The sequence below is a fragment of the Tauraco erythrolophus genome, chromosome 4 (genome assembly GCF_009769465.1).
Source record: "Tauraco erythrolophus isolate bTauEry1 chromosome 4, bTauEry1.pri, whole genome shotgun sequence".
Classification (NCBI taxonomy): domain Eukaryota; kingdom Metazoa; phylum Chordata; class Aves; order Musophagiformes; family Musophagidae; genus Tauraco; species Tauraco erythrolophus.
In genome coordinates this window covers 14,208,352-14,220,888 of record NC_141468.1, presented here as the reverse complement: position 1 = coordinate 14,220,888, position 12,537 = coordinate 14,208,352, and the positions used below count along the sequence as shown (strand labels likewise).

Sequence of the window (12,537 nt, the reverse complement as noted above, 5' to 3'; positions counted from 1 at the left end):
TGATGCCACTGACATAGATTATCCCAAAAAACTGAAGGTATACAAAGATTTGGCTGACTCTTACTTGTTCAAGGTTATTTGGGTGCTAGGACCACCTGAACTTGTCAGTAAAGACTCTGTGACCTTGGGAACTGTCTGTTCCCCTAACATGGGAGGACAGGAGCATCTGTTTTCTAAATATCGCTATCTTGGACAATATGTGCTGGCCTGTATAGAGGGTTTATTGCTTTCCTGTGAAGGACATCTCTGCCAACAGCAGGAAGTGATCTGAGCTATGTACGTAAAAGGGGCTGGTTTCTCAGCTCAAGCATGCAGCCAAATCGCACTTCTTTGCAAACAGTAGTCTATTGTGCTTTGATTTATCTGCCTGGATTGAAAGTATCAATTCTTTAATTTATATAATTGTGTTTCTGTTCTTGTCACATGTTTGTTTTGCACCTCAGTTATTGCTGTTACTAGTCTCACATAATCAAAGGAAATATTTTTAAAGGGTCTGAATGAAAATGCCTAATTCCTGTTTCTAGATGAGACCTTAGTCAGTTGTGCAAAATGTTTGTACTGAAACATTCTGCATCTAATCTGAAAGTAAATTGATCATATGCCTGAAGAGCTTCTCCTTTTAAGTAGCTTAAGATGAACTGTAAAAACAAGTACTGTGGTCTTGCTAATGTGCACTGTAATGTGGATCATATATTCTACTGTGAATGGTTTTTATACAGTGTGCACCTCATGTCAGCTGAGCTGAGTCTGCATCATTAGCCTTACAGCTACAGGGAAACTATTAAATACACAAATATAAAAATAAAATCCTCCTGGACATGTGCAGAAAAGTAAAAAATAAAGGAAGATATTTGGTATTAAGCAAGCTGTAAGGTTTTTTTTAAAAGACATTTTTCTTGGCTTTATTGAAAATTGAATGCCATGTGTTGAGTTCCTCTGAGCTGCTGCTTAAGAAAGAAGCAAAGAAGTACTGAAATCCTGCCACAAGAGGGACTGTCTGACAGACTGAAAAAATGCTTCTGGGAGAGGATGTGAGCGATCTTTGAACTATCAATGAGGATTAGTTCTGGCCTGAATTCATGTCTTTGTGATATTCTGAAAGACGTTTTGAGTGGGTTGACTTAGTTCTTGCCTACCCCATTAGTCATATTTTATAACCATTGTCTGTATGCAGTGGAAGCACCACCTGGAGTTCAATACTGGTGTGAAAGCATTACTAGTGCAGAGATAGATGGATAGATATCTAAAATATTGTCAAAATACAGAAAACTTACACAATTATGTTTGTTTGCTTGTTTGTTTTTTCAGTTGCCTTGTAGAAGGAGACGCTAAAGAAGAAATCTTGCAGCCTCCAGAGCCTCAGCCAGTACCACCGATCTTAACACCATCTCCCCCATCAGCTTATCCAACAGTCACTACTGTGTGGCAGGACAATGACAGATACCACCCAAAGCCAGTTTTGCACATGGTTCCATCAGAGCATTCAACAGACCTCAACGAGAATTATAATAAGTCAACAGAACTTTCAGGGAAGAATGAATCCAGTGAACGTGCAGAGAAAAGGCTGGAGCGCAACTTAAGTTTTGAAATCAAGAAGGTACCTCTTCAGGAGGGACCACGAAGCTTTGATGGGAACTCCCTGTTGAACAGGGGACATGCAATTAAAATTAAGCCTGTGTCATCCTGTGTAGCTGATAAGGGCTTTAAGCCACAGGAACAGATTTCAGGGGATTCGTTTGTAGATGCTTCTCAAAACTCATGTGTGGAATGCAGCATGCCACAGTCTAGCACAGCCTTAATACCTTCACCAGAAAGTCTGCAGAGTCAGCAGGTTTCTGATACTCCACCAAGACCGGATCGTCTGCCTCTGACAGAAAAGGGACATGCCACGTGGTCACTGCATGGGCCTGAAAGTGCACTGCGTACATCAGTGTCTGAAGACGTGTCTTCAGACATCTTATGTCATGGTGTTAAAACTCTTTCCCTGGTATCAAACACCACAGTTGAACATCCTTCTAGTGATAGTGTTGATCATACTACTATTTCTGTTCGAGCACCCCTCTGTTTCACTAATCCTCTTCATTCAGATGATTCTGACACAGACGAGGTGAACTTTGACAGAGCCATGAGCAAAAGCGCATCTAATGTTTCAACCGCAAGTGCCACAGTTTCTGCTGCCACTAATGCTGAAAACATTTCTGCCAGAAAAGTGTTGCCAATGTCTATTGCTAGGCAAGACTTAACAGCCCTAACATGTTCTGAAGATGGCAAAGGTAGGTTTCATTGTGGTTCAGAAGTGCTACTCTTTAACCTGGTTATGTCTGTAGAGTTGGGCAACATAAATGTCTTTACAATGCAGTTTTCTAAACGTGAATTTAAACAGTGTAGTATGTCAGCTTCAGAAAGGGGGTAACTCTCTTCCTTCCAGTTTTCGTTTTGCATGCGAGCTGTGTCTGTTACACTGTTGGCACTACAGACCTTGATAAGCTGCTTCAGAAGCTTTGTTGTGAGGTATGAATGCATTCTTAATTGCAGGTTTCTGTGTTACTAGTTGGTGCGTTTTTCTCTCCACGTCTGATTTCTTGGAAGTGTCTATAATAATGGCAGGTTTTGGTAGCAGAAGTATTCTAAACAGGCTTGTCCAAACACACATCAAATTCTTGCTCACTAGTTGATGTGCTGATCCTAAAAATGTAGACGTAACCTCTTTCACTGTATCAGTCTTTGAAGTCGCTCATGATTTGACTTCTATATGTTAATAGCATTGTAAATATTTAGCCCTTCTTTCCACTTTTTCTGTACATGGCCAGGGGGAGACAAGGTATTATTGCTGTTCATCTAAAAATCTAAGTTCTGCTTTAGTAGTACTTAGAAAATTATTCAATTGCTTTTAATCTTGTACTGCTTTTTGGAATTTTTTGAGCAACGAAAGTTTGTAAGACTGCTTCTGCAAAAAGTTACATCATTTATCGAAGGCAAAAGAGTCCTCAAATGTGCAGATTCAGATTTCAGTCAGGCTGGAACATGATATCTGGGAATAACAAACTGAGCCTCGGTAACTACCTGTGCAAAGTCCAACAAAGTGTGTAGTAAGGCTGTGGAGCTGAAAGGAGAACGTGAGCTTCTGTATTAGGTCAGCCTCTTGTGCTGGGAGCTCTCTAGAGCGATGGCCTCGCTTCAGGAGGCTCTGCAGACCAGGCGACTTCCGGGGAAAAATGGGGCTCAGGGTGTAATGCAAGGATGCAGAGCCAGCTATATTGAAAATACTTGGTTTGTGAATTAAGTTTTCACCAAAAGTCATATATTCAGAAGCAAGACCTATTTTGCAGCTTTAAAAAGGATCTGATTCGATAGATTTTGTGGTATTATGTGTACGCACAAAAAAATACTTGCATGTACATGTTTGTTTTTAACCCTGCAGCACTTTAAAAATGCTCTGCATAGCAAAGACAAAGCCCTTTATGTCATAGTTGCTTCAACATTTATACCAAGCAGTCCTCCTTGGATTTGTTTTTGGTAAATTTGCGTGCTGTAGTATTTTTCCAACGCTACTTTTAGCCAGGCTTTTTTCTTTCTTTCCCAGGGCAATCATTGTTCATCACTAACTGAAAATCGTTACCTCTCTGCACATCTCTTTATGTAGATGCCGTAAGAATATGCAAATAAAAAAATAAGTGATATGTCATAAATATGGTAACAAATGAGAGAAATGTCACTCAAGAATTTGTTTCATGTAACTGCATATCAGAAACATCCTGAAATAACAGTACAGCCTTTGTGCTGCTGGTATGTTGCTGGTTTTACAGGAATGGCTTAAGATTTTTTCATATTAATTGTTTGTAATTTATCTTTTATTGAGGGTGTATCTGTTCCCTCTTATACGATAGTGAACACTTCCCATTTTATATTCAGGTTGCAGGTCTTGTAATCCGTCTCGGACTCAGGAATATAGAGTTAGATCACTTCGCACCAGTGATCCTAAACCATGTTTTATAGCAGCTTTTTCATTTTCCTACTTGTTCGGGACTCTTCTATCTGAAGCTGGGGATGTGGGTGCAATCCTCAGTGAAGCTTGCCTGTGAACTGCCAGCACTCTAGTTGCTTAACTGTAGCTGTTGGTGTGCATGATCTTACCACATAATTAAATCCTCTTTTTAATTCAAATGAAGTGAAAAGTACTTGTACCTTGAGGTTAAAAAACAAAACAAAACAGAAAACCACCAGCAACAACTCCACAACAACAAAAAAAAACCCAAACCACCACCACCCCATACTCAGTTCCGATTAGTGCATACTCTGTAACAACGTTGTTTACTGATTTTTATAGAGACTATTTCAATAAATGAAGGTTTTTTAATGCTGTATAGTAAACTTGAGATGGAGCAGCCCTCAGAGGAGTCACTTTGAACCCAGTGACTTGTAAAACATGATGAAGTTCCTGTCTCTGCTGCTGACGTGTTGGCAGGGCAAGCTTCATGGCTTCGTTAGTCGAAACATATCTTCATCATTTTATGAATTCTGTGCAGAGTACAGTTGTCAGATGAGACTCCTTACGGCAGCAACTACTTTGAATTGTTTTAAGCCTTTAATTTCTGTTCCACATTCCTTAGCAGGCTGATGTGGGGCTTTTGCTGCCAGAACAGCTTGTGTTAGCACACTCTTGAGAGGCAAGAGGGAACAGGCTGAGGTCAGGGTGTGTTGCTGGCACCAGCGGTAGCCATCTCCTCTGGCTCCTATTTACACTTCTGGCTCATAAACCTGCACTAGGCTGTTCAGTTCCTATCAGTAGTGTGGGAGCCAGCCTGGGTGGGCCCAGAGATGGACTTGGGAAGCAAAACTAAGACTTTGGACTTTAGAGAAGTGGTTAATATGGAGCTTCCCTAGAACTTACTGTCGCGCAATGCAGTCCTGAAAAGCAAAACTGCTTGATGTTCTTGCACTGTGTGATCTAGCTGTGCTGTGTTGACTTTGGAAGGAAGTGTGGTTAGACCCACTTAAGTAAAAATCAAAATCGCTGCTCATCAGCAGTAAGTTACTGTCTTCAGCAGAGCTGAAGAGCTCATATCACAACACGCTTCTTACCACAGTTTGAGAGCTTCATCAGTGGTTCAGCTGGTAGGCACCAACTGTAGTATAGTTACCAGTGTCTGCAGAAGAGTTCAAGAAGCCAATGAGTTATAATGAGCTTTACTCTCACTTGCAGTGGCTGCAAACAGACATGTAATGAACTGCAATTAAATTACCGTAGCTACTATGGATCCAGTTATTGGCAAAGTTACTCGTTCAAGAAGCAAATGGTACTGCTCCAGTGGAGACTGTTAATTCTGCTTATCTCCTGTATCTGAAAAAAATGAAGAAAAAGTATTCATTGGAGTTGCTGAAAATTAGTCTGAAAATGTAGTTTACTTTTCTTTCGCTTATTACATACAAACTGATCATTCTCTCTTAATGTCAAGATAATGTTAGCATGAAGTTTCTCCCAAGGCATTAGTATGGTAAACCAAAATGTTTTATAATGTTTAGAGCAAATTTTCCTTTTGACTTGATACTAGTTTAGGATGATCTACTTATCAAAAGATCAACTTCTGAAAATCTAGGAGGAAAATTCAAGTGTGTTTTTTAACTTATCGAAATGTCATGTTTGATTTAGACGCTGATACTTGTGAAGATTCCTCTCCCCCGCTCCCAGAAAGAACACCAGAATCATTTGTATTAGCAAGTGAAGAGAGTGAGTTCTTAATGTTTTCTGATAATTGAGGATAAAAGATGAAATGCATTTCAGTATTGTATTTGAATGCCCCTGCTTTTTGGTTAATCTTAAAGTATTGGAGCCAATTGTAAAAAGGAATGAAATCTAGCATGCGTAATAGCTTATTTTGAGGTTTAACTTTCACAAGCCCTTGAACACTGTCAAATTATTTCTCATTTTCTGACTAGGCGTGCTGTTACATGGTATTTAAGTATATTGGAGACTTCAATATTGATTTTAGTGGAGCTGGCTTTCAATCCGAGGGGTATGGAAATGAGATACAGTTGGGAAATGCATTACAGTTAGGGGATTCCCCAGTTAATTTAGTTTCCTACTGCTCCCGGGTAGGTAATGAGAAAACATATGAACAGTGCTTATCTGATTTTTCCTTTATTGGCCAAAGGAAAGATGATGCCATTTCATACTGCGCTGCACCTAGTGAATAAGCCCAGTTTATTTAAGTTTAACTTAGTTTACTTTTTGCCTGTATCAAAGGTTAACTGAAAGAGGAAACTGACACTTACAAATTATGTGCTTATATTTTCATATTTTATTCATCAAGCTAGTAATGGCAGAATACAAAAAGATTAATTGAAATGAAGTTACAAATTAGGTTGATGTAGTTATTTACTGAGGCATTTGTTTAATGTCACTTTGTGAAATCTTCAAAAATTTTTGACCAAATTAGTGTTAATATAGATATTTTCAGTGTAAAAACATTGAAGTTTTCTAAATATGTCCCTCGAGCATCATAAGCATAGGTAGTTCAGAGTCAAAGTGATCCTTTCTTTGGCTATTATGGACTTGCTTCTTTTCTGTGAGAACACACAAAAAAAGCTTTTTTTTTTATAAAAAAAAAAGAAAAAAATCTCTCTTTGGGACTGGAATTGCTAAAAACACTTCAGTTTTTCTTGTGTTTTTGCATGATGTCAGTAAAGGACATGTATGGCTGTCCTGACTTTTGTGTTTTCTTTACTTACTATGTCTTTTCAGATCTGCTATTATTGCACAGCTGGTATAACAAAATTCTAAAAACATCATTGAACAAGAAGCTAATTCTCCTATTAGTTAGGAAGGAACCACCAAATGAAGGAAATGAATCTCCACAATGCAAACACTGCAGTCTTGTGTTTTAAATTATGTTGTGGAGTCTTCCCTTGTCTTGGATGCTCTTCATGTAAAGAGAGATTCATGTTTTTACAAGCATTTAATTTTTAAAAAGTTGCTTTATAGCACATTTCTAATGCTGTGTTCTAATGCCTCATCATGGAGAGCACTCAAATATGTTGAGTTTGATTTAATTTTTCCTAGGCGCACCCTTGCCGAAGCCAGTTATGATTGCACAGTCTGAGTGGAGCATATTGCGTGATCAGCACCTCCCTGAACAAACAGTCTCTCCAGTAAGTATAGGAGACAAGTCTGTACTAATCAGGCGTTTCTAGTTTGGTTGGGAGCTACAACAAAAAGCCAAGTACATACTTGTGAAAAGTTACAGCTGTTGATCATCTCAACTAGCCAGTTGTACCTCTGCCTGAGCTGCTGAACTGATGCTTTAAGAGCATGTTTTCTTTCCAAGAAAACGATCTGGTTTTCTAAGTTTTCTAAGAACTTTTAAAAATCATCCTTAATATGTTAAATTACGGCTTTACGAGTGTAAACATGCCGGTTTTATGGAGCTTACTGTCTGCCCTTAATGAACAATAGGCTAATTCAAGCTGGAGCAGAATTGCAGTCTCTAGTCTAACCTGCTGCATGAAGCAGGGACTCAGATCAAGCTGCTCAGGGCTTTATCCAGTTGAGTCTTGGAAACCTCCAGATGGAGACTTCATCTCTTCTGTGGGCAACCCGTTTCACTGCCTGATAAAGTTTTTCCGTATATCCGTATTGATTTTTAAACAAACCTTTTTCTGCTCATCAGATTTCACTTTTTGCATAAATTTATTTTTTGCTCAATGTCATCCAGCGTAAACAGCTGGCAAAACTTGTTTGCGTTCATGCCTTTTCTTCATGCACCCCTAATACACTTCACAGCCACCTTTACACTCTACTTACAAATTTGACAAAAAAAAGATACAAATGAATTTTCAGGGACTGTAAATTTAGTATGGGAACTAAACTACCTAATTTTGCAAACATAATTTGTAATGTGATTATTTTAAATTTTTATTAAATATTACAGAATTTACTATCAGAACCTTATTTATTAACTACTGTAGCACTTTTTGTTAGTGTTATAGCAAGTAGGTATTTTCATGGATGGTGTATATTTTTTTAAGATGTCTCCATCATCTTAAATTTCTGATATTCTTTTAGTATTTTGGAAGGATTTTATAGAATTATTTTAAATATTTCTCATTAACAGGGTTTGAAAACAACTTCACCTGTACTACCTGGTAAGTGATGGAAAATATTTTCTTATTCTTTTTTAAACATACAAAAAAGAGTGGTTTTTTCCACTTGTTAATCTGTCCAGTAACCCCATAAGAGTGGAAAGTTCAAGGAATCTAACCATTTGAACTGATAAAGTATTTTGGGATAATATTTAGTAGAAGACTAGAAATCACCAGGGAGAAATTTTTCTCCTGGAATTTCACAAATATTTCGTGATCTAACCTTGAAATAAATGTATATATATGATTACTTCAAAAGTTACTTCCAACCCATGATGCTTTAATTTCATTGGCAAATCTCTTAAAATTACGGTAATCTTGCAACAAGCCCATCTCTTGCTTCAAAATATATTTTTCCTACTAAACAAAAATTTGTCTGAACTTGGCTTTTACTCTGAAGATACCTAAGCACATTGTCAAAACACTGGCATTTCTGAAAAGGCCTTCTGTTTTCAAAGCTTCTCAGGTTTACTGAGGAGGCAAGTTATAAATCTAATTTAAAAATTAATGTTAAACTTGGGATACACTAAAATAATGAAGACCAAAAATACTGAATTTAAATGCATATTATAACAACAATATTTTTTCAGCTTAGTTAGAACCTTTCCATGTTATTGCAATGGAAATAGTAAAAGTTGGTGAATTAGTTTCTTTAATTTCATAAAGACAAGAGGTCAACCTGAAATATGTTTGGCAGTGATGTGTGTGTGTATATATGTGTATGGATTTTGTATGTTTACTGAAGTCTTTAATTTTTGATCTTCTGAAAAGGCTTCAGTGAGAAGTGTAGATCAGCTGATGTTTAACTTTGCAGCAACCTGCTTCAGCTGTAAGCTTCTGTCTGCCATGTATCTTCTGCATATGCTGGAATGGGCTTGTACAGTCTATTTGGAGCTGCATGTTAAATACCTGGTAGATTTTTTTTTTAAATAAATCAGTTTTCAGAACATTATCGATTTGTTAATACAATGATTATACAAGTACTGCAACACATAGATACGTAAGTTTTCTTAAGCACCTTTAGTTTAGAAAGAATATGAACAGATGCATTTACATTGATATATAAAATGGTACTGTGAGCTCTTGCTATAAATAGGTGCTAATGGGATTTTAAATACCCATACAAACATGAAAACAAAAAATCTATATTTGGCAAACAGGAACATGTCACTGTCATTGCACATCTGCTTCATAAACAATTTTGAAGTAAGTTTTTTAAGAAATGAAAAATTGGCTTTTAAATTTATTTTTGTAAAGAATATTTGATGGAAGTTGTGTTTGAGATTGAGCTGTACTTAAAAATAGCGTTCACACAGTGCTGACCAAATGAACGTTACAGTAAGGAGGGTGTCTGTGTTTTCAGATCGTCCTGAAAGAAGCAACAGAACACCAACTGACGTTTTACCTCACATTTCTTTTTCTGGTTCCACTGATGCAAGAGGCCAAATTTCAGAATTTCCTGCAGAAGTAACAGATATTGGTAATTACAATTCATTCAAAACATAATAACTAGACAATTTAAACAGAACATTCATTAACAATACTAGTTTGGATAACTGCTACTACTGTCTCCCTCCAACTCACTGAGGTGCAGAACCCAGACAAGCAAGTCTGCCTTGTCTCTTCAGCATTGCTGAGTTTTTCCCAGAATGAGCAATTCAATTACTCTTCAATTATTCACTTTGTTTTTTAGAGTGTACGAAGTACAGAATTAGTCAAATAGGATATAATTTCTGTAGAGCATGGGTAACTTTCAGAAATAATACTTGAGCAAACTGCTTTGGTACACAGAGAAAGAAAAAAAAAAGGCTGTAATACTGTACGTACTTAGAAGTACTTTCCAGGTGAGGTTTAAATAGTGAACTACAGTTATATACAAATTCTTCATGTTTGTATTTCCTGTGGCAATAGTGCCTTTAGAACCCCTAATACCACACAGTCATTTTCTAGCCCTGAGAATAAACCTCTTCCATAAGAGCTGGAGCATGTCTTAGAGCAATCCTTCTGACTGCTGCCAATGTTTGCGAGACTGCGTTGTCCGAGTGGACAGAAGTATTAAATACGTTTCTTTCCTTAGGTTTTGGGAACCGCTGTGGAAAGCCCAGAGGACCAAGAGAGCCACCCTCAGAATGGACATGATCTAAGAACCAATGGACATACTATCAATAAATTATACTGGAAAACTCAAGTGCCACTGGGAACTAGAAAAATAGTATTCCACTTTTTTGGGGGGCGACTAACCAGAGCAGTGTAGATCTAACTACCAAATGGTACACTCTCACAGTTCATCCCACGCAAAACCTTAAACATCATTCACAGCAGTGGATTCCAGTATTACCACTTAACTTTTTGCTGGGGCCATCTACCTGCCTTATTACACTTAGGAGAAAGTATTACCTATGATTTATTTTGTAACTTCAAGTATTATTGCCTTAATGTCTTTTAACCCTGTTACACGCTGCTTGTAGACATATGTTAATATAGTAATACTTTTGACAGATTGTGTTTATGGACTACTTTTTGCTAACGTTTGATTACCATGTATGCATTATTTTGTATATGTACAGGGCAAGTAAGTATATAATTTGATAAATTTGCAATCATAAAATATTAACAGAAGATGTAAGAAATCTCTGCATGATCTAAATTTTTTGTGTACCTTATTTGTAAATTATTTGCCCTGATGTTTTAGAAAATAGTTTCTGGGGTTTTTTACAAAACTTGCTGGACACACACAGCTAGAATTGCAGGTTAGCAGAGATAAAGATTGTAATACATTTTGTAAATTGTAAGCAAAAGGTTATTTTTATATTATATGCTGTTTAATTGTCAGACCTAATTTGTTCTGGTTTTCATCTAGTCATGGAGATTCAGGAAGTGCCTTGGAACAGTATTGAATTCTCTTAGCCTGTGTATGTTACTTCAGTGTTCTGAGTTCATCTGGAATTAGATTATCAAAAATATTTGTATGTTTCTAGTATATTTGACCTGCCAGTAAAAGAGAAACCATTCTACATAATCAGCACTCCTTAGTTTTCATTTTAATGTTTCATCAGTTGCAATCTTCAGAAAATTCAGCTCTATCTACTTTCTGTATAATAGGATTTTGCAGTTTTAATATGACGTGTTTCTAGCTTGGGAGAACCAGAACACACTGGTAAAAGGACTGTTTAATACCACTGTCTTCTCTTACAAATGGTAAATACCATTTTTGTTGTTCCAAGACTGCGTATGTAAGAAAGCAACTTAAATGAAGGTTCACATAGGGCCCTTGCAGCTACACTGTATCTTGGCAATATATGATGTCAAGAGTTAATCCTTATAAGGATTCCTGACTTAAACTTTTCTGTAATACAATCTTTAAATTAAAGAGAGTCAAAATCCTCACTACGGATGTTTTTACTCTTAGGAAAAAAACTGTATTCAGAAGCAAACTAAAAGAGTGAAGAGTGAAGGATGGCAGTCGGGCTTAGCTTGTAGATCTCGTACTTGAACAAAAGAGTGACACTCAGGACCTTGTTTTTAGTAACTACTTCAAAAGTTCTGGCTAGCAATAATGCCAGAGAACTGAAGAGGAATGTTTAGAGGAAAAAAACGTTTATTTTAGGTGGTGAAACCATATATTAATCAGAACTTTAGCCATGGAAACCTTAGGTCTAATTTACTAGTTGTACCTTTAGGGCCTCTCTGCTAAAAGAGAGCTAATGCCCGGGTAGCAGCCCTGTTATAACTTCCAAAAGGTACGTAACTTGCACTTAGTGTCTTTGACTGTGGATTAATCACCATGCGTTTGGAACACATGACAGACTGCCTAGGTGGGAAGATCTTTCAAAGAACTGTACGCACTATAAATACTTAACTTTCCATGGATATAATTTTGCAACTATTCATTTAAAAATAAATAAATCAATTATATATGCCATTTGGGATAACCTATATCAACCAGATTCCTGCTTTGTAAACAGTTCAGACAGCTGGAATGTCTTGCAGTTGGCAAATAGAGTTGGTCTGAACTTTGTTCCCCTTCCCCTGCGCTGAAGATGATTAGCTCAGACTTTCACTCTGAGGGATCTCCTGCAGTCTCGTAATGCACGACAGGCTGTCGTTACTACTGGACAGTCCAAATCATTGTACCTTTTTGAAACAACTCAATTAAGAAAACTTCCAAATAGGTTTTCAGTGTGCTTTTTAAGGATCATTTCCATATTTCTCTACCAAGAAAATACAGGACTGTGCAGATTGTAGATTTTCCACTTTCCATTAATGTTTAATAAAGTACATCCAGGTTCATATTTTTTGCCTTAAATTTGCATGGACTTGGATAGTATTCCAGACTGACTTCATAACAGAAAGTTCTCAGCTGTTCTTTGCTTTAGTGATACCAAACTGCAGTTGTCC

At 37.2% G+C, this 12,537-nt stretch overlaps 1 protein-coding gene across 3 annotated transcripts in view; it reads left to right on the top strand.

Annotated features, from left to right (window-relative positions):
• PTPN12 (protein tyrosine phosphatase non-receptor type 12) overlaps window positions 1-11,671 on the top strand; it is an 84,988-nt gene extending 73,317 nt beyond the window's left edge. Inside the window, exons 13-18 of one of the 3 annotated variants that reach the window (XM_086610252.1) lie at window positions 1,309-2,273; window positions 5,651-5,728; window positions 7,061-7,140; window positions 8,112-8,142; window positions 9,503-9,619; window positions 10,217-11,671. In XM_086610252.1, the coding sequence (XP_086466378.1) occupies window positions 1,309-2,273; window positions 5,651-5,728; window positions 7,061-7,140; window positions 8,112-8,142; window positions 9,503-9,619; window positions 10,217-10,278 (1,333 nt within the window). In that variant the 3' untranslated portion in view covers window positions 10,279-11,671. Of the gene's footprint in view, window positions 1-1,308; window positions 2,274-5,650; window positions 5,729-7,060; window positions 7,150-8,111; window positions 8,143-9,502; window positions 9,620-10,216 lie in introns of all 3 variants that reach the window. The other 2 variants (XM_086610251.1, XM_086610253.1) reach the window with 2 other exon arrangements.
• The last annotated feature ends 866 nt before the right edge of the window (window positions 11,672-12,537 follow it).